At 40.5% G+C, this 26,293-nt stretch overlaps 1 protein-coding gene across 3 annotated transcripts in view; it reads left to right on the top strand.

Moving 5' to 3' along the window:
* The window catches only part of NFATC1 (nuclear factor of activated T cells 1), a 131,286-nt gene extending 105,284 nt beyond the window's left edge, over window positions 1-26,002 (top strand). For all 3 annotated transcript variants that reach the window (XM_079983765.1, XM_079983766.1, XM_079983767.1), the window contains exon 10: window positions 23,401-26,002. In XM_079983765.1, coding sequence (XP_079839891.1) covers window positions 23,401-23,450 — 50 coding nt within the window. In that variant the 3' untranslated portion in view covers window positions 23,451-26,002. The remainder of the gene's footprint in view (window positions 1-23,400) is intronic.
* The last annotated feature ends 291 nt before the right edge of the window (window positions 26,003-26,293 follow it).

Below are 26,293 nucleotides of genomic sequence, written 5' to 3'. Positions count from 1 at the left end.
AAGTAGGGCTTTGTGTGGCGGCTGCAAAGTTTGTCTGAAAACAGGTATGTTTAGGCTGCATCCTCACCTCATCCATAAAGCCAGAAGAGCTGTTATTGCTTGTACAACAGCTCCCCACCTCCGCCGCCAGTTTACATCAATTGAGGTTCAGGCTTGCGCTCTCCAGAAATGCAGAGATCACAGGGAACGGACTGCGAAGGATTTTCCAAGCATTATATGTAATTTAGGAAAGCTTACAAGTGTTTTCATAATAGAAGTGAGGTTTGGGAATAGCATCAGATGGCTCAGGGTTATAAGAATAATAATACCAGTAGGTATTGCAACTGAATCTCAACGCAAAGTCAAAAAGACCAGATAGTCATCTTTCACAAAGTGGATAAGTCTGTAGGGATATAGTGGTGCATGGAGCTGTTACCACTTTTATTTAAACGTAAGACTGGTTACAAGCTCGACCACAGAAAAGATTGTCAGCTTATTATGAGAAATGGATATAAGGAGCCGCAGTCAGTGACTCGGAGTCCGCTACGTTTCTGCTTCCCCAGTTTTCCCAAATGTTCACAAGTTTCTTTACAGTTGTAATATTTGAATTCGTGTTGATCTTGACTTTCCCCCCCTTCAAATGAAGAGAAAGAAAAATAGCATTTGCAAAGATATAGTGTAATATAGTAGTTTGAGCTAAAAACCGGGGCCAGTGAGACCCTGGTTCATTTATGCACCCAATATATCACAGGGTTGTTATGAGAATAAAATGAGGGTGGTTCAGCTCCTGAGAAAGCAAGAACCTCCTGCAGCATCAGGTCAATGACCCGTGCAATCCTGCATCCTGTTCTCACAATGGCCAATCAGATGCAGGACATATGCCTCACATTACAAGAAATACAGGACATTTGCCTAACTACACTGTAAACCCAGGCTCTGCTGACTCTGGGCCTTGCCTGATATTTTTTCACACTCCTTTCTCCTTGGCTATTCCTTCCCTGAGGCTGCAATCATGGTCATGTAACCTGGCAAGCTGTCGGAACTTAGAGTGGTATATATCAAACTCTATTTGAAAGGTTTGTTTTCCCTACACCAGGCTTAGCCTGGCAGTAGCCCTGCTCCCGAACTGAGTTTGGATCTGGCATACTTTACACCAGCTTATTTTAAGCTGGTGTAAACTACACATACTATACTTAGGATTGCTCCCATAGTAGTGTGTAGGGGACGCAAATTAGTCATTGATGGGTATATATGTCTAAGCCTGAATTGACCCAGAACATTTTATTATAATTAGATGGTAATGATAACAATAATGATAATATTTCTACCCTGCCCATCTGGCTGGGTTTCCCCAGCCACTCTGTGCAGCTTAAAGCACATTAAAAAAAACCACAGTGTCAAACATTGATAACTTCCCGATACAGAGCTGCCTTCAGATGTCTTCTAAAAGTTGTGCTGTTCTTTATCTCCTTGACATCTGATGGAAGGGTGTTCCACATGGAAGGTGACACTGCTGATAATGCTCTCTGATTGGCTCCCTGTAACTTCACTTCTCATGGTAAGGGAACCGCCAGAAGGCCCTTGGAGGAGGGCCTCTGTGTCCCGTTCTTTATAGGAAAGCCCATATTAAATGCCAACATGAGTTTTAAGACTAGTTAATGGAAATGATTTAAGAAGTACTAATAAACTGCTTCCAAATTCCTGGGCTAGATCCAAGAAGTGGCTCACATGAGGCTTGTGGCTTACTTAATGGATTGCTGGAAGGGACTGTTGGAGAAGATGCTTAAAGAAAAGCCTAATTAATGAATATGTGTCAAAATATTATAGCAATGAATATTTTGCTGCATTTTGTAGATTGCTGTCTGGTGTATGCCTCTAATGCTCATTTTTTTCATAATGGGGCTGTGCATGGAACCCAGGCTAATACAAAAGAAACTGAAAGCAGAGAACATAACCACCCGCACAAGTTTTTAAAGCTATATTTAACTTTAATTGGGGAAAACACCTGCAGCAAGGAGTTTTCAGACTACGAAGTACCTCCAGACTAAAATTACCACAGTGCTGCATTTAAAACATTTTTTATATATATTTAAAGAGAAAGCTGCCTGGCATAACTCATAACCATTCACTTTGGTGGTATATGTGAGATAAATGAGCCTATAAGATAGAGAAGCATTAAAAAAAAAATCTAACCTTTTGTCATTCTGAGATCTATAGTTCTACTATGTGAGAAATAATTAAGGATTGGGGAATGTCCTCCTTTGTGTGCCGTTCCTGCAAAATATGGCTCAAACCCAGAAACTGAATGAATGTGATGAACTTTTAAGTGGAAATGCAAAACAGGGTTTTTCTAGAGTGGGTTTTCATTCCATTTCCTGCTTAAGTATATTAGAGCTACAGAAATGCAACTTAGTCTCAGGATTGCATCCAACACTGTGCATTTCTTTTCTTTTCTTCCTTTTCGCAATATACATAAATCCAGTTGAGGCCAAACCTTTGGGCAGAAATGAAAGCGGAAACTTACCATCCTGTTTCCTGCTCCAACAAGTGAAGCATGACTGCCAGCTTCCTTTGCTGTTACCTGGAGCCTTCTTTTAAAACTTGTTAGTGAGTATCAGACAATGGGCGGTGATACATCAGGGATAGGCTGTGATGCAGCACTGCAAATATATATGACTTGCCCAGAGAAACCTATTTTAATGTTCTAATCAGTGTGCTTTTTGCTTCTCAAAGTCCAATTCTGTCCCATGCCATTTTCCCCACTGGGTCTTTGGATAGGTTGCTTTGTATGGCTCCTATTGGTGAGAGTTCATTTTGTTTAGGCCTACAGTTGTCAGAGAGTAGAGTCAGCCCCCACAAAAGAAAACAGAGAATCAGCCAGTTACTGTTCCTATTAGACTTCCAATGCTGGTTTGAGGAGCCCTTAGACAAGTCACCCACAGTTTTGATCCCCTCGCTAAGGAACTAAGAGCTCTGGTGGAGCATCATGGGACTAGAAGTCCAGAGGGGCTTCCAACCACAATAAGCACTCTGAACAAGCTATAGTTCCCATGATTCTTTGTTGGAAGCCCTGAATGTTAAGGTGCCATAAAAGTGCTTTAAATGTATGGCGTGGATATTACCTGAACCTGGAGAACACTAGCCGACATTGATAAGACGTATCCTCTCTGAATTTGGCTCTACTCTTCTTAAGCCATTAGGCTCCTGGCAATTGCCACCTCTTCTGGCAGCTAATTCTATAAACTAGTTGTGCATTGTCTGATCTGAATCTTTCCAGCTCTTCAACATCCTTTTTAAAAGGTGGAGACCACTGTACTGTATGTAGTATTCCAAACACAGCCATGCCGTGTATTTGGTACAAACACATTGCAATTTGAGTCGCTTTGCATCACTGTCAGCAGCAGAGCAAGCTCCTCATCAGCCTGACAACGCATCCTCCAGGTCCTTGCCAGCAACCTCTGGTGGGCTCTTCCCCACAATCTGGAAACCAGTGGCCCAGAAAATGTCAACAATAATATTGTTTTTAAAATCTTCCAATTTTTCCATGAAACTATGTGCTATTTATTTGAAATCTTTCTGAGTTCTGTAATATGTTTCTCTCAGGCAGCTGTGCCTTTTTCCTTTTTGTTTTCTTATTGGAAACATGCAACCTCCCCCCCACTTTTTCTTTTCAAACACCCACAGTCATGGTAAAGAAAGGACATGAAAGCCTTAGTGTCTGAGTCACTTCTTCTTCCTTATCTGTCCTTTGGAGACATTAGCTAATCAAAGTTTGATACTCAGTACAATAGGACCAGTGCGCAGTGGCTCCCTCTGTTATCCTAACCAGCATGGAAACTTATTATTCCCATGGTCACAGCTGAGGGCTGGGTTTGCTTCTAACTTCACTGCCCTCGGCCTAGAGGGCTATCTTCGGCAAGCACAAATCTGATGCCGTATGTATGCCTCTGTTATCAGCTTCCAGAATAAATGTCTTCTTTCACCCTCCCCCCCCCCCACTTCTTCTTTCCCACCCGATTCATGAAAATTTGTGCCCTGGGATGCTTCTCTATCAGGCTCTTGCAGCTGCTGTTGTTTTAGATACGGCAGGAAGTGGGTACCGGAAAACACTTAGCGCTCACGGCCCTCAGAAAAATCGAGAAATTCCTCTGGTTTACTCAAGGCTCTGGCTCCAACGAAAGCCAGAGAGAGAGAGAGAGAGGGGGGCCCTCAATCAGACAACTGTGTCTGGGCTGCAAATGTCAGAACTGAGGTTTTAGCCATCACCTTCTTGCAGGGTACTCCAGAGATATTTGATACGGCTGTGTAAATCATGAAGTACTTGGCGCTGAGAAAAAAGTTCCACTTCAGTTAACATTGCAGAAGTGGGACTGACACGTGTGCAGCCAGCGCAAGCAGAGACGTCTGCTTGCACAGTTTTCAGCCAGCTGAGGAAAGCCCCCCCCCAACCCTTTTTCTTAAATTTCCCCAGGGACAGGGCCTTCTATAAAGCCACTCCGTTTAATGCTATCGCTTTCTCGTGCCCAGTGTATGCATAAAAGTACATCGCCTCCAAGGTTTGTTCACTGCGTTTCTGTAAATGCTTTTAGCAGCACCTGGAAGGGGGGGGGAAGGGGAGGGGGAAAGTATTTGGCCAAGGAGGCCGACAGAAAATAGAGAGCAAACTCAGTGAAACTAAAAACAGCATTCTGTTATTTCATTGTTTGAAGTCAGGAGAATAGAATGCTGCCTTATCTGTTTTCTCCAGCAATGTTTAGGAGGGCTGAAGCACATAAAAGATACAGAAAAATATAGCAACTGGCTGTACATTTTTTAAAGTAGCCACTGTTTTCTTTAAAAAAACAAAAAACCAGACATTATACACACATATAGTATATCAATTTCAGATTCCCCTCCCCTCTCATATACTAAATAGTTGCTTATTTCAAAATAAAGTCCTAGAAGCCATCTCAGAGCTGATAAAGAGGGAGTCAGCCCACAGCCACCAGCAGTGAAGAGCACAATTCACACACACACATACACACACGAACTAACCCCACATTGCTTGCCTAAGCTTGCCCCCAGTCTCCCAAAATTAATGGACACTGTGTGACAGAGCAGTGCTGTTTTGTGGACTGACTCCCTAGTTAACATCTGTAAATGTTTGGGGGAGAGAAATTACATATTAAGACGTTTCTTTTTTAATTATGCTCTCCAGATGAGATTGGTTAAGAGCAGAGAAATGTATCCCACAGCGACTGATGTCAATAAGCGAGCAGTCCCTAAAGCTGGCCAGCACTGGGAAAGCTGTGCTAGTTGCTGCTTTTGGCTCTGCTCCCTGCTTTATAATGTCAAAACGTAGAACTGCCTTTATATGCACTTTCATTTTTTCCTCCACAGTAGCAGTTGCCAGCAAGCTGTAAACTACCATATATCACTCAGATTTAAAGAACCTAAACTTTAAAACAAATTAAACATTTGTTGACATTGTAATAAAATCCCGAACTGAACTGAACAACTCAGTAAAACTACACTACAATTACTTTATGGATTTAAGATTGTTTTCTGGTATTCCCAGATGCCCTGTGCAGGAAAGTTATTTCCTTTTGGCAGAAGGAGAGGTCCCTGTATAGATTAAGTTCTGTGGCAAACGGGAGGTTAAAGTCTTGTGGGAGAAGGTTGGTATCTTCTCTTCCGCAATCCAAAACTACGATTTGTCCAGATTTCGGCCAGCAAAACTCCCACCCATTAGGTTTAAGGAAAAAATCAGGGCAGTCCACATTTTTTAAAGAATGATTTAAAATGTCCATCTGGCTGTTAAAAATATTTACACGGTTGGATAAGAGAAAGGCAAGCGAAAGTGACTCAGCCTCCACTCAAAAACAGGTAATTGCCTGAGTTTCTTTCTCTCTCAACTTTTCTTATCTTCCATCTCCATGCTTAGCTGTAACGTTCTGTGTTCTTTTTATAAGCCTTTTCCCTTTCTCACTGAAGTGGAAACCACTTCTTCCCAGTTGAGTTAAATGCCAGGTTTCCATTCTTCTTAAAACTTCCTTCCAAAACAGGTTGGAATGAAAGTATTTCAGAAATGTGTGTAGACGGAAGCTACCCAAGATAATCATTTGTGCAATGCTGCTTTAGAAAAGGTGTGGTGAAGTGGGAGAGGCTCCTACTTCTACCTGTCCAAAGAAAAATCTCAGGATGCACAATGTTTACTCAGAGCTTTTAAACAAATCATGTTAACTGTTTTTTAGGCAGGGCCAGATTAGCCATGAAATATGAAAGGGACAACTTGTCTAGGGCCCCTATCATTTTCAAGTACTCCTGCCTTTAATCACTTTCTTCAAGACTACAGTCCTACAAACCCAGGCTCATGTGCAGGGGAGACCTGCTAGAGAGGCTGCTACAAATTGTGCTACTGGGAAGTCATCCTTTTAAAATTTAAAACAGGGCTGCCTGTTTAGCTGTTCAGTGATGCTTTGAGCTGTGCACCTACCTCCCACTCCCCCAAGCGTATATGGAGCTGCAAAGAGCCACAACATGACTAAAGCCTTCATGGTTATGGAGAAGCCTTGAAAATGTGTAGCTAATGTACGCTGAAGAACCAGAAACCTAAGAAAATAGACACACACTCCAACATCTCTCAGACAAAAAACTTGGCACTTTTTGTGTTCAAAATTACAATTTTCAATCTGCAACGAACATACTCCAAAGAATTTCCAATGAATATTAATAAAATCTGGGCCTATTCAGGTTGAACATTCTACTCTCTTAGGGGGTTCAATTTGTCTTGTATTTTTCTCTGCAAATGAAAACACACATGCATGCATGTATGTGCACATAGTCATGGGTTTTTGTACTATGGATGTCAGCTTTTCTCTAGGGCACATTCATGCATTCATGCATATAAGACACCAGTGTAGTGCTTCCCTTCAATAGTTTTCTATAGTTAAATGTTGCTGAATGAGTTTAAGACTGTGGTTCTGCACCCATTTACCTGAAAGTAGAGAGTAACCTCCATTGAACTTCTGAGTGGACATATCGAGGGTTGTGCTGTAAATTGCAGTTGTTCAAAAAGTGCAAGCAGATTGATTGTGGTTTAAACTATCCAAAGTTTGTTTCAAATACAGTCGTACCTTGGAAGCTGAATGGAAGCCATTCCGGAAGTCTGTTTGACTTCCAAAACATTTGACTTCGAAGGTGTGGCTTCATACTGGAAGCCGCCAAAGCCCCGTCAGACATTCGGGTTCCAAAGAACATTCACAAACTGGAACACTCACTTCTGGGTTTGCGGCATTCAGGAGCCAAAACATTCGACTGCTAAGGTGTCCATCAACCAAGGTACAACTATAACTGCTGTGGTCAGTTTACTAATGCCCTATGCTTCAGAAAGCCAGTGCAGGGCAAGCTTGTTGCAGAATAAACAATACAACATACAGAAGGCACAGGAGAGTTTTCAGCCATGTTTAATGGGGCAAATATATCTGTGCATGCTCAAGCAATCAGTAAAATTTTGGTATCAGTTTAGAGTTGCATAAGGACTGAAGAATATCCCCATTTATATTGCTCACTTACAGATCCTAGACACAAAGTGCTATGCAGAATAAGGCCTCCAGTGTGTACCAATAAAGTAGACCATGTGCTGTGTAGCCAATGCTACTCCTTTGCAGAGAAGACCCATTGAAAACAATGAACATGACTAACCTTAGGCCCATTAATTTCAGTGTCTCTGTTCTGAGTAAAACTTAGTTGGAGGCAACCCCTTGACTCCTGCATATGCAGGTTGCAAGTGATTTTGCTTTCAGATACCAAAGGAAATCAGCATTGTGGCTTTAATACAGGCGGCCTGTTTTGAGTGCAAAATGTGCTGTTGAGTGCTCAGGATTATTACAGTTCTTTTATTATTTAAACTGCTGAGCAACTGAATGAAGAGCACAGCTAAATTTCAGAGAATCTTTTTTTTCTTATGTACTGCAGAATCACAACCCAAGCCAGGATGACACATCGTAACTTTCCAAATACCAATAGGGTGAGGTGTTTTCTCAGGAAATTTAAGAGAAAACAGAAAATGATCGTACAGGCAGATTGCTATTGATTGCTTTGAAAGTACAATACAGAATGTTCTGAGTCATTCCAGTGGGTTGTTTTTTTTTAAAAAAAAAAGAATATTCTTCCATGTTTCCCACAGTGAAAATTCTGACAATTGGGTTCGCTCACCTGCCAAGGAAGAGGAGAAAGGAATAATCTGATTGGGGCCTATTGGTTGGACCATATTAACCACTACCCCTAGATCAGGGGTAGTTAACGTGATGCCCTGTAGATGTTGTTGGACCACAACTCCCATTACGCTGTGAAGTCTGGGCCTGATGGAAGTCATAGTCTCAGAACATCTGGAGAGTGCCACATTGACTATGCCTGCCCTAGATTCACCTAACTGCTAGTCCTGGGAGTAGCATCTCTTCTGAGAGGAGAAGCAAGTAGTACATGCAAAGTGCTTAAGTAGTTCTAGTGAAAAATGGAAGCTCTACAGCTCTCACTTTCAAGGCATTCTGCCTAGTCTTCTTCACCAGATCACTTTGGGAGCCTGGACTTGGGTAGTCACAAGTGGCTCTCAGGCTGGGAAGCTAATCTATAAACTCTCCACAGTTTGAGCAGAAGATGGTTTCTCCCAAGAAAACAGGTATGTATTCACAAAATTCAGAGGGTGGGGGTGCTTTCCCTTGGCCTATAGCGAGGGGTTGTACAGCAGAGCTCAGTTTTTCTGTACACTTCTTGCACACATTCCTCCTTTTCCCACCACACATTAATCTTTCCTCAGCCAAGTAGCAATGAACTCCTGTCACCCTCATTATTTACAGTGCATTGTATGTGGCTTTCTGTGGGGCGGAAAGTTGTGAGTCCCAGACAAAATTCATATCATTCAGCTAACTGGTTAGTTTATTTCTTGGTGGGAGATAGTAGTTATCATGGCTAGTTGTGTGAGATATCAGAATACACACCCACGTCACTGTTTCTGCTTTTTGTTATTTTAAAAAAATGCATGCATCTGTCTCCAGATTACAAGCAAATGTTTACTTGGGACATTTGTATTTAATAGTACCTGGGTCATCAGTGAGGCAGGATAATTCTAAGCATCAGCTGGTTGTGAACACAAATAAGATTGGATTTTGGTACTGATTAAAAAATTATTAGTCATTACAGAATATTTCTCAACATTGTACATAATGAGCAATTCATCAAAGAATATTAGATGTAATGATAGTTTCATTCGGTAGAGAGAGGTCATTAGGTTTCTTATAATTACACATTGCTGGAGTATTAGTTACTATCAAATCAAATCAATGGACCAGACATGTAAACTCTCTAATTGATTTTATGTAATTACAAGTATGAGCAGCAGTAACTATAAGGACTGGAATAATCTGAAATCTACAGCCTTAAGTACCAGGTTAAAAGGGTTGTTTGAGTAAGTGTAGAGGCCATAAGAAGACCATAGTAACAGCCATTAACAAAAAAATAATAATCAAAGTTTAATGCATTTTAAAGGCTGATATTTTGTGAACTATTCATTATGAGGCATTCAGGGGAGTTTATACCGAGATAAAGCCATCTGGTTTTATTTCAACCACAACATGTTTGAATTATTTAAACATTGCGCAATTCTAAGAAATGTTTATGATTTAAATTCTGCTATCACAACAGTTTATATCAGGATGAGAGTGTCTGCTGGCATATTGATTATTCAGAAGCAGACAAGAAGAGAGAATTACTCGTGCCATATTCACATTGAAGCATCCTATACTACTATGCAAACTGTAGGTGCCACCTTACACTTATTTTTTAATAAAATCATAGAATTGTAGAGTTTGAAGGACCCCTGAGGGTCATCTAGGAATCTCAACTAGATCATACATGACAGATAGCTACTCAACCTCTAATTAAAGACCTCCAAGGAAGGAGAGTCCACCACCTCTCATAGGAGTCTGCTTCACTGTTGAACAGCTCTTACTGTCGGACAATTATTCCTGATGTTGGAATCTCATTTATTGAAGTCATTTGTTTGGGTCCTAGCCTCTGGAGGAGAAGACAAGCTTGTTCCACTCTCCATGTGACAGCCCATTCAATATTTGAAGATGGCTGTGATATCTCCTTTCAGTCTCCTCTTTACCAGATAATCTTACCCAGTTTTCTCAACTGTTCCTCCTAAGCAGTGTTAGAAACTGTGATGTGAAAGCTAGGAGTTAAATGGCACCTCAAACCTAGGTTATGGGTGGAATGTTGAGGCACACTTTTTTATAACAAGAATACAGAGCTGGAAATGAATGAACTGCAGCTAAAATATTATGTTCGTTTTTCACATGGTCTAGTCCTTCCCCTTCCCACCCCACCCCCCAATATTCTTAAGAGGGTCTCGTCTCCAGAGGGTAGCTGGAAGTGGGGAGGCAGAAAAAGCTGCTCCTTTCCTTCCTCTGCAATTTTAATCTGAAATCTTAGGCACATTACTGCTTGCACTAATGAAATTTCCTGTCACAAAATGTGCCTAGAACAAGTTACAGGTAGGTAGCCGTGTTAGTCTGCCATAGCTGAAACAAAATTTTAAAAAATCATTCCAGTAGCACCTTGGAGACCAACTAAGTTAGTTATTGGTATGAGCTTTTGTGTGCATGCGCACTTTGTGCGTAGAACAATGGGAGTTTTGAACACTGCTCATAAGGCTTGGTTTCCAGACCCTTAATCATCTTGGTTACCCTCCATGTTCCATCTTGTCAGTATCCTCCTTAAATTGTGGTGCCAGATATGGTCTGACCATGGCGGACTATTGCTTCCCTTGATCAGGGCAGTAAGTCATTGATGCGGTGGAATAAGCTTCCTATTCTCATGGATGAAACTCTCAAGTGGTTTCAGTGGAAACTTTACAAGCAAGAGTGGAAAAAATAGGGATTTAAGGAGTAGGATAGAGAAGGTTTGAGCCAAAAAATGACATATTCTGATATACTGAAACCCTGGGGATTCCACTTCTCCTGGGATAGCAAACGCATGTCTAGAACTCTCTTGAAGTGTGTGAAGGCAAGTTGCAAGGAGAAACTGGCAGGTGGAATAAAGTTTGTGCATCCATCCACCTATTATTTCACTCCTGAAAACTGCTCCTTCCCAAAGCTAATTTTCAGAGGAGGAAAGTGAGGTGCCATTTCCAAACATAAGTAGGATGGTAACTTACCTGACAAAATCATGGATCAGGAAAACATTTATACAACATTTAGGAATCCTTGTGCACTTAATAGTGCATTCCTATTCATGCTTACTCAGAAGTAAGTCCTAGTGTGTTCAGTGGGGTTTTCTTCATAGGAAGTGTGTTTAGGATTGCAGCTTTGAACTTCCATAAAATTAGACTGCATGCTACAGTCACAGGCCTAGAGAAAATGTCATTCCTTCCTAGTAAAATCATTAGATACTGTATGTTTATGCGGGTGGGTGGGTACAAAATGTCTGCTGACAAGTGATATGTCTTTAAGTGTCATGTGACAAGATTTGGTGTGAACTATAATTGTTTCCAGATGTTTGCAGCAAGATGACGTGTCCTTGACCATAATTTGAGCCACACTTAATTCCATCTGGTTTTGTTTTTTACCATAAAATGTCAATTATTTAAAATCCAGCAATCCTAAAAAAACAACCTGTTTTACGTTCTGCTCTCATGACAGTCCTGTATTAGGACCAGTAGGTATGCTGGGGTAGCCTTCATCATTCAATTAGGACCAAGAAAACTGTTTGAGATGTTTTTATTGGGTTTATTGTTATTTGCTTCTATTATGAAAAACAGGACTAAAGATAACATTTTTAAAAAGGAACCAAGAAAACAGAGATGACTTAGGCCATGTCTATACCAGTGTGGCCTATTTTCACAGAGAGCACTTGAGCACTGCTTTGTGGTGCTTGAAAATATAGCTTTGAAACGCAGTTTATGTTTTAAGAGGATTTTGAGCTGTATTTTAACGTGGCATCTTAAAGCACTGCAAGATGATGGCACAACCACACTAAGCAACCACACCTGCAGTGCCTCATTCTGAGGAAGGACCCCAGTGGCTGGCTGGTTGTGGGCTGTAGATAGGCAAGGGCATAGTCTTCCCGCCATTTGCTGCCTGAGTCACATGACTCCATGTGCCTCATGATATGGCCAGCCTTTTCTGGAGGGATGAAAGTTTCTCACCCATGCAGGAAGGGCTTTAGAGTTATGAAGCACATGTACTGAAAACTAATCGGAACATTCTTTTTTTCCTTTACTACTATGGAACTACTAGGGCATGTTGGGTCTGCAAACTGTCTGTTGGCCATCAATGACTTAGGCTATCAAATGTTGACAAAATTCTAATGAAATCTATTATTATTATTATTATTATTATTATTATTATTATTTATTAAGAAAGTACTAGAAAATAGAAGCAATAATTCATGGGGTCCACCTCACCTCTCTTCTTCCAGCCCTTTAAGAGTTCAGGTTTTGAGCACTGGCTGTTTTATTTGACATAACGGTTACAGTGGGTTGTTTTGTTTTGTTTTGTGGTATGGAAATTCTGTGTAAAACTTGAATGCATGCCTAGCTTTTGCTTCACTTGTGCTATTAGGAATGTAAATACATAATTTTGGTTAAAATGTGGCTTTCCCTCCCTTAGTCCTCCTTCTTTTTGAGTGTATATGTATATTTATGTGTGAATTGAAGGGTGAGGGGACAGTTGCAACTTGCATTATGCTGGGGCAGCTATTTCTGTACCTTTAAACTCCCACTAAGATACCTGTCTCTAAGAAAAGACTGTGACATCTTTAGCATCACTTTTAGCTTCTGTGTGTGTGTGTGTGTGTGTGTGTGTGTTATCATTATTTTGTCAAATATTTATAGACCAGATCAACATAACAATTTATAGATGACACAGTGGTCAGGAGAAACTGACACCCAGCAGCAGCCAATCTGACCCCATTTGTAGCAGAACAAATCCAAATTATCATAGCTTTTCATTTGTGCTTGGCAGAAAATATTGAACTTAATGAGATTTGCCTTGGGTGAGTGGATGAATCCAGGAATGACACTGATACGGGATGGGAACCCAGGCAAATTCTAGTCAAGTGGCTTCTACACAGATGTCAAGCACTGTTGAAATTTTCCCTGGTTTACCTACCAAAGCATATCCATGGTATAATTTTTGCAACCTTAGTTATTGATGTACAGTATTCATTCGTTCGTTCGTTCGAAATATTTATTCTATACCTCATCTACAGCATTCAAGATGGCTTCCCACGAAATAAAACAAGACAACAAAATTTCACAAGCTTGGAACACATAGTTATAGTAATATAGTGGTACCTTGGTTGTCGAACTTAATATGTTCTGGGAGTCCATTCGACTCCCGGAACCATTCAAAAACCAAAATGCGGCTTCCGATTGGCTGCAGGAGCTTCCTGCACTCAACTGGAAGCTGTGGAAGCCACATCGTATGTTCTGCTTCCCAAAAATGTTTGAAAACTGGAACAGTTACTTTCGGGTTTTTGGCGTTTTGGAGCCAAAACGTACGTGGACCAAGGCTTTCAACAACCAAGTTATGACTAACTGGCAGTAAGTAGTCTGTGTGGTAGGGCAGAGCCACCCTCTCAACACCAACATTGCTGCAACTTACCTGGTCTGGACAGGGCATGGTGGCTGCAAGGTCAGGTCTGCATGGGGCATGCTTGCAGGAGCACTGGATTAACTCCTCCAATGGGCTCATGCCGACCTGACCTCACTGCTCTGCTGCAGCAATGACGATATCATGGAGATGGCTCCACAGCTCCACCCAAGTGTGCAGGCCAATGCTGGTAATAGCCAAGATATATATAAAAACCATAGCTAAATTGATAAAGCATGAGACTCTTAATCTCAGGGTTGTGGGTTTGAGCCACACGTTAGGTGAAAAGATTCCTGCAGGGAGTTGGACTAGATTATCCTCCTGGTCCCTTCCAACTCTGAGTCTATGGTTCTATGGCTGTCAATGCAGCAGGTGACTATTATAATATGCACCCTCAAAGCTGACTGAAAAAAAGAAAGGCTTTGTGCTTTATCTGGAACATCATCAGCAAAGTACATTTACCAACCAAGCCCGTTTTGCATTTACAATTTGGATTTTTCAAGCTAGCAAACAAAAGGGAAAGGAAAGGCTATCTCAGGTAGGAAAATTATTCCCCTCTAATGGCTGTCAAACATCACTGCCAAAACCCTATTCACATAGGGGAGGATCATGTTTTGTTAAAACCTGCTACTTGTTGTCACTCGTGTGTTTCACCGGCCTATTCTCTTGCTCCAAAAATAGTATGCCCCGTGGCAGTGGCTTATTATGATGAAAGAGATAAAAATAATTTATGATTTAGACACATCCAGAATACCTGAGGTAACACAAGATCCGGTTCCTTCATGGAATGTATGGTTACATTTTCCACTGCTCTGTAAGCCTTTTTGTTGTTGTTGGCTAATTGTTTTGCATTTCTATTATTCTGTGGCTGGATCTGTTGTTTGTTGCCTCAGGGAAATATTGCTAGTTTCTGAATTGCCTTTCCATCCACGACAGAGTTCCTAACAACACCCTTCTTCCTTTGTGGTTATGTAATATTCCTATTTACACCTTTCTTACGTGAAAGAAGATTGCTGTGTTTTAATCAGTAGTGAGTGGAAATCCTCGCAATATAAATTGATGCTGCTATCCATTTAGGGATTTTGTTGTAGCCACCAGGGCACAGAGGAGTTACATCAGCACCAGGGCCCTGCAGGGTGGGCAGGAGTTAATGTTTTCTCTGGCCCTACCCTACCACTGAAACTACTGTTCACCCCATTAGAAGAAACTGGCATGGATATTTTATTTTTTAAAGAGAGCACATAGGAGATAGTGAAGGGAAAGTGTGGCATTTTTTGGAGGGGGGAGGTAGATGGTACGGGGGAAGGGGGCTCAGCTGTCTTCCTCACAGCATAGCATTCCTGATTGTAATGGAGGGAGAGTTCCTTTTATTACCAAAAAAATAATGTAAAGCATTAAGGGGATATCAGACTCAATCACAGATCTCCATCATCTCTTCTGGTTTGAGTTACCCTTAATGCCACAGAGGGGTGTGTTTGCCATTGGTTGAGATGCTCAATTTTTAAGGAGCTCAAGGGAAGCAGAGGTGGGGTCTAAAAAGAGGGGTGAAAGAAGCAGGAGGAGTTTAGGGAAACTGAGAAAGCTACATGCCAAAGGAAGGAATAGGAGTGTAGCATGTGGAAGTTGTGAGGAAGACGGCTCTAAATATATATATATATACAGCGGCCAAAAGGAGAAGGCAAAGAGGAGCATCTTAAAGAGAAAATATAAAGGGGGGGGAAGCGGGGAGAGAATGGGCAGAGAAAAGTGAGGTCCATTTGACCAGGAATGAGTATCGGTGCAAAAGGATGCAGCTAGGCCAATAGATCTTTTCAAATCTGAGACAAATATCCTTGTATGATAATGGTACGATACAAAGTTAATGTGACCTATTCTAGAAACTCAAAGCTTTTACTAGTTGGCTGCTGGGGGAAAGTCTATATAGTATACACAAACATAATCTGTATAAATTTAAATGCAAATTTATTGGGTCCCTCCTACCTTTGACATCCATCCATTCAGAGTTCTGCAAAGCATCATTGGGGGCCAAAGAAAGATTGAAACAATAAATAGACAAATCAAAACTCTTTTGACTATAGGCAGATTTAACTTAGACCTTCAGTTATGTAGCAAAGCAGTGTGCTCTTGTGCCCATCTTTTTGTATAACCCTCTCTAAAGTAAAGGTGTGAGTAACAAAGCTTATTTTGACCCCCACAACATCACTAGAGTATAATTCCAGTTTTATTGATGAGGACCCTGAAGCAACCCGGATCCTGTGACCATCCTCTGAGGCCCTTCTTTGTTTGCCTCTGCCATGAAAAGTCAGCAGTATGAGAACGAGCCTTTTCTGTGGTGGCTCCCCGCTTGTGGAATGCTCTCCCCAGGGAGGCTCACCTGGCCCTTTCATTATATATCTTTAGGCACCAGGCAAAAACATTCCTCTTCTCCCAGGCCTTTGGCTAATTACACAATCTATGGCATTTAAAACTGGGCAGAGGGGGGGAGTGTTATTATTTTTGTTTGTTACTGTGTTGTGCATTTTTGTGTTGTATGAAGGGCAGTATGGAAATTTAATAAATGATGATGATGATGATGATGATGATGATGATGATGATGATGATTTCTAAGCTCGTTCTCAGAAGAACTTTCATCTGTCCCCACATTGTTCCACAGGCTATGAGAAAGCTAACAAGTTAAAAGGGGTGCTGCCTTTTGCAGAATCTCTCTCTCACACGTCACAAGGTCCCTTGGGAGGAGTTCAGAGTCACATATCCCTTACTCACTGAGGTGATTTGCATGTTTAAAATAAATCGAACACCTCAGGCATAGACAGGGCTTGCATCATGCATCGCCTCAACCACAAGTCCTTTTCAACAGAGGCAGCTCACACCTTCAGCAGCAAGTCTTCAAGTTACAGGATACCAATTGATGTAAATGCAAGTGTGAATCAGCCCAGAGGAGCAGGATGACTTCTCACACATCATTAACAATGTGCTCCCACATTGAGCTGTAGCACAGGAAATAATGCCAGCTTATAATAAGAGGACCTGAATAGTACTACTTAAAATAAAGTTGGGTTGCATTTTGTTGGGGTTTCCCCCCGAAGAGTCTGCTGGTTGGCTACCATTATGACTCTCTTATCTGCCTTGTTTTGCATCATTATGCCTCTCTTAGAGTGCAGTCAAAGTCCCTCATATTATAACGTTACAGCTCATGTCATTTATTTGTCAGTTTTTCCCTTGATAAGACTAGGCATAGTTCCTCAGGAAAAGAAATGGAAGGAGAAAACTATAGACAGACATTGTATATGACCCAAGCGACATGTATTAAATAAAAATATATAGCCCACTGGGCAGAATTTTTTCGCGTTATTGGCACAAATGTTCATCTGCTCCATTACTGTCATTTTTATTACTTGTTTGAGAGTTGGCCATGTATTCAATATTGTAAAAAGCAGAGGGCATTTTATTCTCTGGGAAGGAACTTACAATTTATTCTGAATTAAATGGAAATCAAGGGCATTCAGCTCTGAGAAGGATCAACACGTATAGTCAGATGTTGTATTGGCATAATTCCATACATTAAGGCCCATTGTTAAGAGAGGAAGCCAAATAATTAGTTTTTCATGAAATACATTCAAGGATGACAAGTTTATCTTCCATCCCAGGATTCACAGAAATTAAGCATTTTACTGTAAGTCAGTGCCACCTGAAATGGAACCTAAGTTTTCAAAAAGTCAGGCACAAGTAAAAGCCAATGCTGTGTTTTATGTGTTCCTGGAGCACTGGGTCCCACAAAATTATGAGCAAAATGCAAAAATGGTAGCAACTAAGCATGCTCTATTTCTATACTGTCATCTCTACATTCATGGAATGATGGGGAATTCCTGGCCACCAATTATCTGATTGGAGGAAGCCAACATGGTGCCTTTCTGATGTTGTTGTATGCCAGTTCCTGTCTTCCCTGACTATTGGCCATGCAGTCTGGGGCTGATGAGAGGTGGAATCCAGCAAAATCTGTAGGGTTCTACATTGGCTATACATGATCTAAAAAAATGTTTAGGGGTACTCTCATTTTCCTCCTCATATTGAAATACTGCCCCTCAATGAGGCCAAACTTAGATTCACAAAATGTTTAGGGGTATGTGTGTCCCCCCCCCCCGAGAAAAGCACTGCAAAGGCCTATAAATGCACCTCTACATAGTCCTTCCCTCTGTTAGCAGTATTTGGGGGATAAGGGCCAATCCTTATGCAGTCAAACTGGCAACACCCACACATAAGAGAGAGGTATCATCAGACTCTGGGGGACCACAAGTTTTGTAGTTCAACAAAACTGGTGGGGGGCAGACTTAGGCTGCAACCACCCAGAATAACATAGGGACAGTTTTCATGGTGATCATGGCTAGCCCGTCTAGTGCACTGTGGTCCCAATGATCATAAAATAAATAAAAACCTGACATAGATGCTGGTGATGCTTTTAGGATCACATCTCATTTGACCCCAACACATGAAAAGCACATGAAGTGTTTCACGTTATTTATCTCCATGCCAGTAAAAGCTTCACCTGATCAGGTATCTGTTAGAGGCCCCAAATCAAGGCCAGTAAGAAGGTGAGGGTTTTAACAAACCTCATTTCATAGGAACACATAACGTAAGCTACCTTACGCTCAGTCAGTCCATTGGTCCACCTAACTCCACACTTTCTACACTGACTTGCAACAACTCTTCAGGGTTTCAGACATTGGATGGAGACAGGGAGTCACCCTGTCTACATTCCTCATAAACACTAGGGACAGAGATACACACAATTTCATTGCTACTCTCTCCCAAGGTAAGAAGTCCTAAATGTTACAGTGTGAGGCTGACCTAAGGTTGTTGTTCAGTTTAGCACAACTCTGCTGCAGCTGCAGAATCTGCTCACATCCTGTCTCCATTATGGGTAACTTAACAATTGCATATCTTCCTGGAATATACCACTTAGCTTTGGAGCTGGGAACGTCTATATGTTCTTTTGTGGTATTCTCTAAGCAATCAGTTGAATGTTTCTCACACCAGTTGTTCTTGTGATTCAGGTGCAAGCAGAAAGTTGTAGACTCTTAAGAAGACAATCCTATACACACTTAATTGGGAGTTAGTCCCATTGAGCTCGAGAAGTTGTACTGTATATAGGATTCCACTGTAAATATACTTTCTGAATTCACTCTGCTGCACAGTGATATTCTTAGGTGGAATGTGGTGCAGTGTCTTGCTAATTTAAACATTGCTTTATTTATTTATTTTAAGAAGCAGGCTCAAAAACTCACTTTTCAATAAGAATAATCATAGAATCATAGAGTTGGAAGAGACCACAAGGGCCATCGAGTCCAACCCCAATCTTGGGTCATTAAACTGCAGATTCAGCATTCTCCAGCCCATGCTTTAAATTCTTATCTCCTCTGCTGCTTAACAGTCTCTGTTCTTTAACTTGCATTTGCAAATGATGTATATCGTTGTAAAGTCATAGCAGATATGAACTTGCATTCTTCTATGCACCAAAGCATTTGTGCTTTAGTCTGTGGTCTACTCCTGTATCATCTCATTAATATGATATGACACATTTTGTACTGAAAACAAAAGATGTTTTGATTTTATTTTTAATTGTATTGTTTTAACTCTTTGTGTTTGCCACCCATGGCTCCTTTAGGAGGAAGGTCATAATAATAATAATAATAATAATATTTCATTCTTTTTTCTTTTGCCAATTATCTCCCATTTGTTTTCATTGTCATAAGCCTTAAGAAAGCTTTGATCTCTGGCTAAAATAGTCTGTGCTTTGGCTTAATTTAAAATTAATAGTAGCTTTGATAGGACCAGGATTACATCTATAGATCATTATTTTATAGCAAAGGTTACTTTGTGATTCTAAGAGCACCCAATTTAATATTGGGGGGAGGGTAGAGGAACTTCAGAAGAGTTTGCCTTGTAGGCAAAGCATTTAAACTTTGTATGTTAATGTGATGAAATATAGTTGCCTCTAAAAGAAATAAATAAAATTATTGTTATCAGTTATGCTATTTTGTTTACTCTGAAACAAACTTTTCCATGGCAAGGTCATTTTAAAGTTAAATTCAGAAGAAAAACCTCCTTATTAAACCACAGTCTTGCCACATCCTGTTGCTGTAACATCTGATGGGTTTAACGACAGAAAATTTTATTTTTCAGGTCCCTTGATAGGTAGCGTGGTCACATGACAAACCTGCCTTTCTTAAATCTATTTTGGATTCTTTTTTTAAGAGGGAGGGTGCAGGGTGCTAGTGGGAAAGTGAGGATGACATGGAAACTTTCGCTCTGACAATTGTTTTAAGCAGAGAGCATGTTGGGAAACTGTAGGTGTAATTGGCAAGCTCGCAAAAAACCTCACATATTTTTAAAATGCTGTGCGAATGGTTAGTATAGGAAGGATTCTGCTCATCTCCAAGAACAGTATAATCTTAGACTGAAGTTTATGTTTTGAATTTCAGTTTGACCACAAACTGACTTGTATGATTTTTAGCATGCCAGCTATCTGCCTGTGTCCCTAAGTTACCTCACGTGCAAAACGAGTGTTAAGATAAGAAGCCCAGTCTTAAAGAGATGTAATAACCAGATTGGTTTATAGAAAAGCCACTAATGTAAGGCTTCTGTAAGGGTTCTGTGCAAGTGGAAAGAGGTGTTTGTTAAATATTTTTAAATTATGAACGGATCCCTGCATCTGTTGACATTGGGACGCAATGTTCAAGCTTTCTTGAAAAATGAAAATAAAGAATAAAACAAACCATTAGTTATCCTGTTTGCTTCTAGATATATATATATGTGAATGACATCACTTAGTGACTGAACCACATTTTCATTCCCGAAATACGATAGTTCATAAAAGAAAGGATTACACATTAAGCTATCTAAAATGTGTTTGCCGTAAAACAGCTGAAACATCAATTGGGCTACAATTTTTGTTTTGTTTTTAAAACTGACTACATTTTCAGGCAGTTGCTGGGGAATAGACCCCAAACTGTCTGCTTACTGATTGTGCTTTCTGTTTGGACAAAAGAGTAACTTTTCATGCTCAGGGGTATTTGAAATAGCTTTTCTCCAGCTCTGTTGCTGTGCCCATTGCCCCGTTGCAAGATCACAGGTTTTGCTTATTTAAAAGAAGTATTAGTATGCCATGACAAACATCAAATACAACATTTAGCTGTAGACCCTAATGAAATAAACAAACTGGATTCCCTCCCCTTCTCCCCATCTGACTTAACAGGGTTTGTTTTCAACTTCAAGTGTACTAATAAAGGGAATCCAACCCATGAGCAAATCCACTCTACTTTTTGTTTTCAAACAGATGTTGGTGGGTATTTAAAGTAACAGTAGTATATTCATGACATATTCTCAATGACAGCCAATCAGTAGGGCCCCTTGAGATCCAGAAGTCAGGCTTCTGAGAAGGAATCCTCAAGTACGGACATACAATTAAGGGCTTCTTCTCATGGGCATGGCAATTCCTGCTCCATATGTAAGAAGCCTACCATTGCTCCAGTTTCTGGAAACAGCAAGCTGCCTTATACAAAACTGCCTTAGGCCATTTTACTCAATGTTGTCTACATGGATTGGCAGCAGCTCTCCAGGGTTTCAGGCAACAGTTATGCCCAGCTCTAACTGGAGACGCTGGGGATTGAACCTGAGACCTTCTGCATGCAAAGTAGATGTTCTTCCGCCAAGCTATGGTCCTCAAAACACCAGTGTGTGGTAGATTTAAGCTGCATACTCTTCCACATGGCCTGGGACTTCTGAGGTTACTTGAGGAGCAGTGACTCAATGGAACTGTTTCCTACCCACAATGGTGCTTAAAAGTGCTGTGTCAATAGAATTTCAAAGCAAGTCCAAAATCAAATGTTCTGTCAGAATGGCTAAGGTGCACAGGCTCAAATATTTGCTGATGATTGTCCCCCTGATTGTAGCATCTTCTTAGAAGATTTGATGTCAGGAACCACTCACGGCTCTTTCCATTAATGCAGTACAATGTCCCACATAACTTACTTTCCATGGTTGTTCACCAAAGCGTTCTTCTTGGTATGATTAGGCAAGGCAGGTAGTGTTGCAAGCTGATCAGAAAAGCAGGCAAGGCAAGAGGCAAGCTGATCACACTGAGAAAGCAAAGCTAGAGCAAAAGTCATACAGAGCCAATCAGGCCCCCATTGGTTGATCAGGTCATCTGACCCAGCCGGGTTGGCAAGCTACAATACCTTCTCTGGCCATTACGTTTGTGGTGCTGCTGCACAGGAAAGATCAGTTCAGTAAGCCTTTCAGCCTGTGAGCTGCCTTGGTGCCAAAAGTAATAAGGTAGCTGACCTCTGGTGCTCAAGGGCCCCAATACCTTACACAGGTTTTCCTAAGGAAAACTGGCATTTAGATGTATGAAGATATCATAGTCCAGTTTCTCATATGCCACTCTGGAACCCAATTTAAATTGCTTTCTCTCTCTAAAAATGTGCCATAGTGATGAAATACTTTAAAAAAAAACCAAACTCATCTTTTAAAAACTTTTTTAAAAAAATAATCTGTGCACAGCTACAGGAAGTTTTGTTTTTGATCAGCATGGTCTTTTCTTGCACAAACAAATGGAATTATCCAAGCAGAAAGGATCAACAGCCCACAAGCAAAGGGAAATGTGGGCTTTTCCAGGCTAATTCCATGACGTGGGCATGTGTTTCCCCTTCACTGTGATGTTAGGAAAGCTCCAAAGTGGTGACAGCCTTCCTGATGACATTTTGTCTATCTTAATGTAAATCAAGCAGTGGCAGGGACCACAGGGAGGAGAGGTGGAAATAGAAGGGATGTTGTGCAGCTCACTGTTGATATGCTCTGCCAGGTTCAGTCATTTCCTGCCCATCTGCCAAAAATCACAAGCGATAAATGGACATAGCTGGAGTGTGAGAAACTGCACAGCTCCAAAGTCGAGCAGGGGGTGAAGGGAATGAAAAAATAATAACCACGAGTAACGAAAACATTGCACTACTCTGTTCATCCCGCAGGTTAATGCTTAGATTATAGACCCTGTCAACTTCTTTCTTTAAATGTCTGCTATGGCTTGCTGCCTTGTCCTCAGAAGTTTTCTGAAGGTGAATAAGGGGTTGTGTGTTTTGTTTTTTTAAAAAAAAACCCAAACACACACATTTGTGTGCTTTCCACTGTTGAGGAAGACATGTCGATTTATCTGTTTCACCACTATCGGCTGCGAGTGAGCAAAAACACCAATTTAGGTTCCTTATTTCTTTCATCAACTCTCTTTCCCACTGTGGAAACTTCAGCATACGGAACCCCTATCCAACTGAGTCATAGCCATTTTCAAGCATTCAGGTCATCCCCCTGCTGTTTTGTGGGTTATGCTTGCAAGCTCAGGTCAGCTTATGTGCCATGGATCAGTTCTTCTATGGACTTCCTCTTCTTTGTCCCTTTCCCCTTCAAAGTCAACCCAACTGTGTGTGTGTGTGTGTGTGTGTGTGTGTAACTAAATTGCAGGGGTGGAATATGAGTGATGCAATACGACAAGGCCCCAGGTGCTCCTTTCTAATGGAAGCCTGGGAGCCCAGCATTAATTTCCTTTAGGATTATGAGCTCCTTTTGCTCTTGCGGTCCCATCCTGGTTTGATTGGCTACTTACTGGCATTTTATGCTTAGTATCCGTGACCAAAGAGAAACAGGCAACACTAATTCAAGTGCCTTTAAGTGTCACTTTTTGCAGAAGTGTGTATAGAGCAATAACCCTTCCCTCCTTCTGTTTTCTTCTTCCTTGCAGTAAATGAAATAATAAGGAACGACCTCTCCAGCACCAACGTCCATTCATAGCTGGCCGTCTAGATATCCTGCTTTAAGCTACGCTGAGACATCGGCTTCAGATAAATGGAAGATCCTCCCTGGTACCGCTCTGCTCTTTCCCTTTCTGGAATGTTTGGAACAATTACCTCTTCTCTGTATATCTATACATAAAACTAATTGGCTGGCTTCAACCAAGGAAACACCTTCTGTCAAGAAAATCATCTCAAGGAAAATGGAGGACACGAACTCTGAAATGGTGCGTTTCACAAGTTGAAATAGGAAATGTGACACAACTGGTGACTGACTGAAAACTGGCTTTCTTTTCCTTTGGGCTCTACTGGAAGTGCCTTATTTTGTTAGCTTCCGACATCAGGACATTGTATTGGCAGCTTTGGATATGCTGCCATCCAAAATATTTCTAGGCACAGTAACCATCAAACATACATTGGAACTTGGGGTGTGTTGGAACTGTCTGTTATTATGGGTATAAAACCCCCTGTTGGGTTGTATCAGCTCATTCATACTCAGAGTAGATCCATTCAGATGATAGGCAAGATTCTAGTGGGTCTACCCTGAGTATGATTTAGTTAGTTACAAGCCCTGGAAAGTAAAATACGTGTCTGAATTCCTGGATTTCTTCACTTTTGAACTGTATTTTACATCTTGTTGCCTTATTCCTGGTGCATTTTTTAAAAAACAAACCCAGATTGTCATCTCAGTTCTATACTTTTCAGCCTATTGCAGGTCTTTGCTCATGTATCATAGGACTGCATGTTAATACTTTGACTTAAATCAATTTCTAGACATAGCACAAGAAAATTGAACAGCACAAAATATTAAGGTTGATGATGGACAAAAACGTGGATACCTATATTTTCCTCAACTGTTTTATGCTTATGCTTATACATACAAACTAGCATTTATGCATATATATGGAGGCTTTGAATTCAGCAATAATTTCTGCTTCTGAGAATGCAGTCCTGATCCCATGCAAATACTCTTGCCATTACTATGTTGTGGGTTTGTTATGTTTAAGACAATTATGCATTTTCTTTCCTCAAGCTGATAAGCAAGCACTTTAGACAGTCCAGAAGGATGCATATGAAACATGTATTAATTACCAAATGACAAAAGATGAGTTAAAAGCAAATGTAAATACCATTTTCAAAGAATGTAAAATATTTGTTCAATTATAAGATAATTATTCCACTGAAGCCTTATAACTCTCTGCTTTGTGTACAACAAATATTACCAAAAAACCAAATGTTTTAATATGCAATGCTGTATAGTATGTTTTCAGAGCAGCTTCAAGTTTATAGAGTACATATGAAACTTAAGCATGTAATGTAGTCTTTGACATGGTATTTCGTACAACCAATAATGTTGTTACCGTATAGCTAGTAATGGCATATTATGTCACATAGACAAAAAGAAAGCATGGCTCCATTTTTAAAGCATTTAACATTAATATTGTGCCTTAGGAAATACGAGTGAACTACTCCACAGTTACTAAGGTGGTGACTGAGTGCAGTGTACAGTTAAAGCAAACTCAACAGGTTTCACAAAAAGGTGAAACAGTCCTAAACATTTAGAAATATTACTCTGTACAATTATGTCTTACTTACTTTTTTTAAAAAATGAAAAGCCATATTTGTAACATTTGCACATTACTGTGAAAACATAAGAATATAATATGGCTGTATGTAAATATTATAATGTTACTGGTCCTTCTAATTGGGTGACTTCCCAACTGCTTAGCAAGAGATATTTATCCTGTACTCAGCTTTGTAGCAGTTGCATGCATTTCTCCTAGACTGCCATATTATATATACATATAAATTTTGACAGTTTTCAGCTAAACTTGCAGCTAGAAAATACATCAAACGAAGCACAACTTTCCACAGAAAGCTAGATTGGTTCAACTGTTTTTGACTCCTGCGGGAGGGGGATTTTTCATAAAATGATACACTTTAAAATGTCATATGTTAGCATCTATATTCTGTATATTGCAGGCACTTCCGTTTCAGGCAACTTTCAGTCTTCCAATATCATAATTGTACCATTCATCAAGAAGTGCTTCTGTATAATTTCCATTTGTTGCAACAGAAACTTGTGCGGGAGCAGCACTCCATAGATTAAACTATATTTTTGGACGCCCCTTGCCAACAATTGCTCTTTCTTCATGTATTCTACATTTAAAACATGTAGTTGCCAAGAAAGACATGGAGTTCCAGTGTAATTCTCAGACGTCCATTTCTCTCAATTTTCCTGAAATGTCAGAAGAGTGCAAGTGGAGGAACCTTCAGGCAGGCCAAAGGATTTTTGACTCTGATACAGAAATATCTTGGGCGAGGTGCTGACCACACAAGCACCACAATGTTTGCATTTCTGCAATAACTTTAGCAAGATAATCATATGTATTGTTCCTGGTATGTCACACCCCCTATTTGTCATTGTTTGTTTGTTTCATTTCTTTTGAGCTGTCTTGGAAGTTTGTTACATTCAACCCTAGCTCTGAAAAACTATGCATCTCTTGTATATGTATCCATGAATAATAATAAAAAAAAAACCTGGTATGAAAACCCTGTATCTGATAAGAATTTTACATTCAGTGGGGGTTTCTTTGCTTATTTGTTGGCAGAAATGCTGTTGGTTCAGGGTAGATGAGCACATGCAACAGAACGGGGTGGGAACAAGGTGGGAACATCTTAAAAATGTAGAATGGGTTACAGCAGTGCAAACAAAGAAGCACATTTTTTGATGCTCCCATAGGTGAAGAAAGGAGGGAGAAAGTATTCCAAGAACAAAACAGAGCAGGCTGATATCTCCAGGCTACGCTAGTTTTTGTGTGTGTGTTTTCATGGAGAGAAGCA

Source organism: Podarcis cretensis (assembly GCF_951804945.1).
Source record: "Podarcis cretensis genome assembly, chromosome: 7".
In the NCBI taxonomy this organism is placed as follows: domain Eukaryota; kingdom Metazoa; phylum Chordata; class Lepidosauria; order Squamata; family Lacertidae; genus Podarcis; species Podarcis cretensis.
Note: the sequence above shows the minus strand (reverse complement) of the source record. Positions and strands in the feature narration are given on the sequence as shown.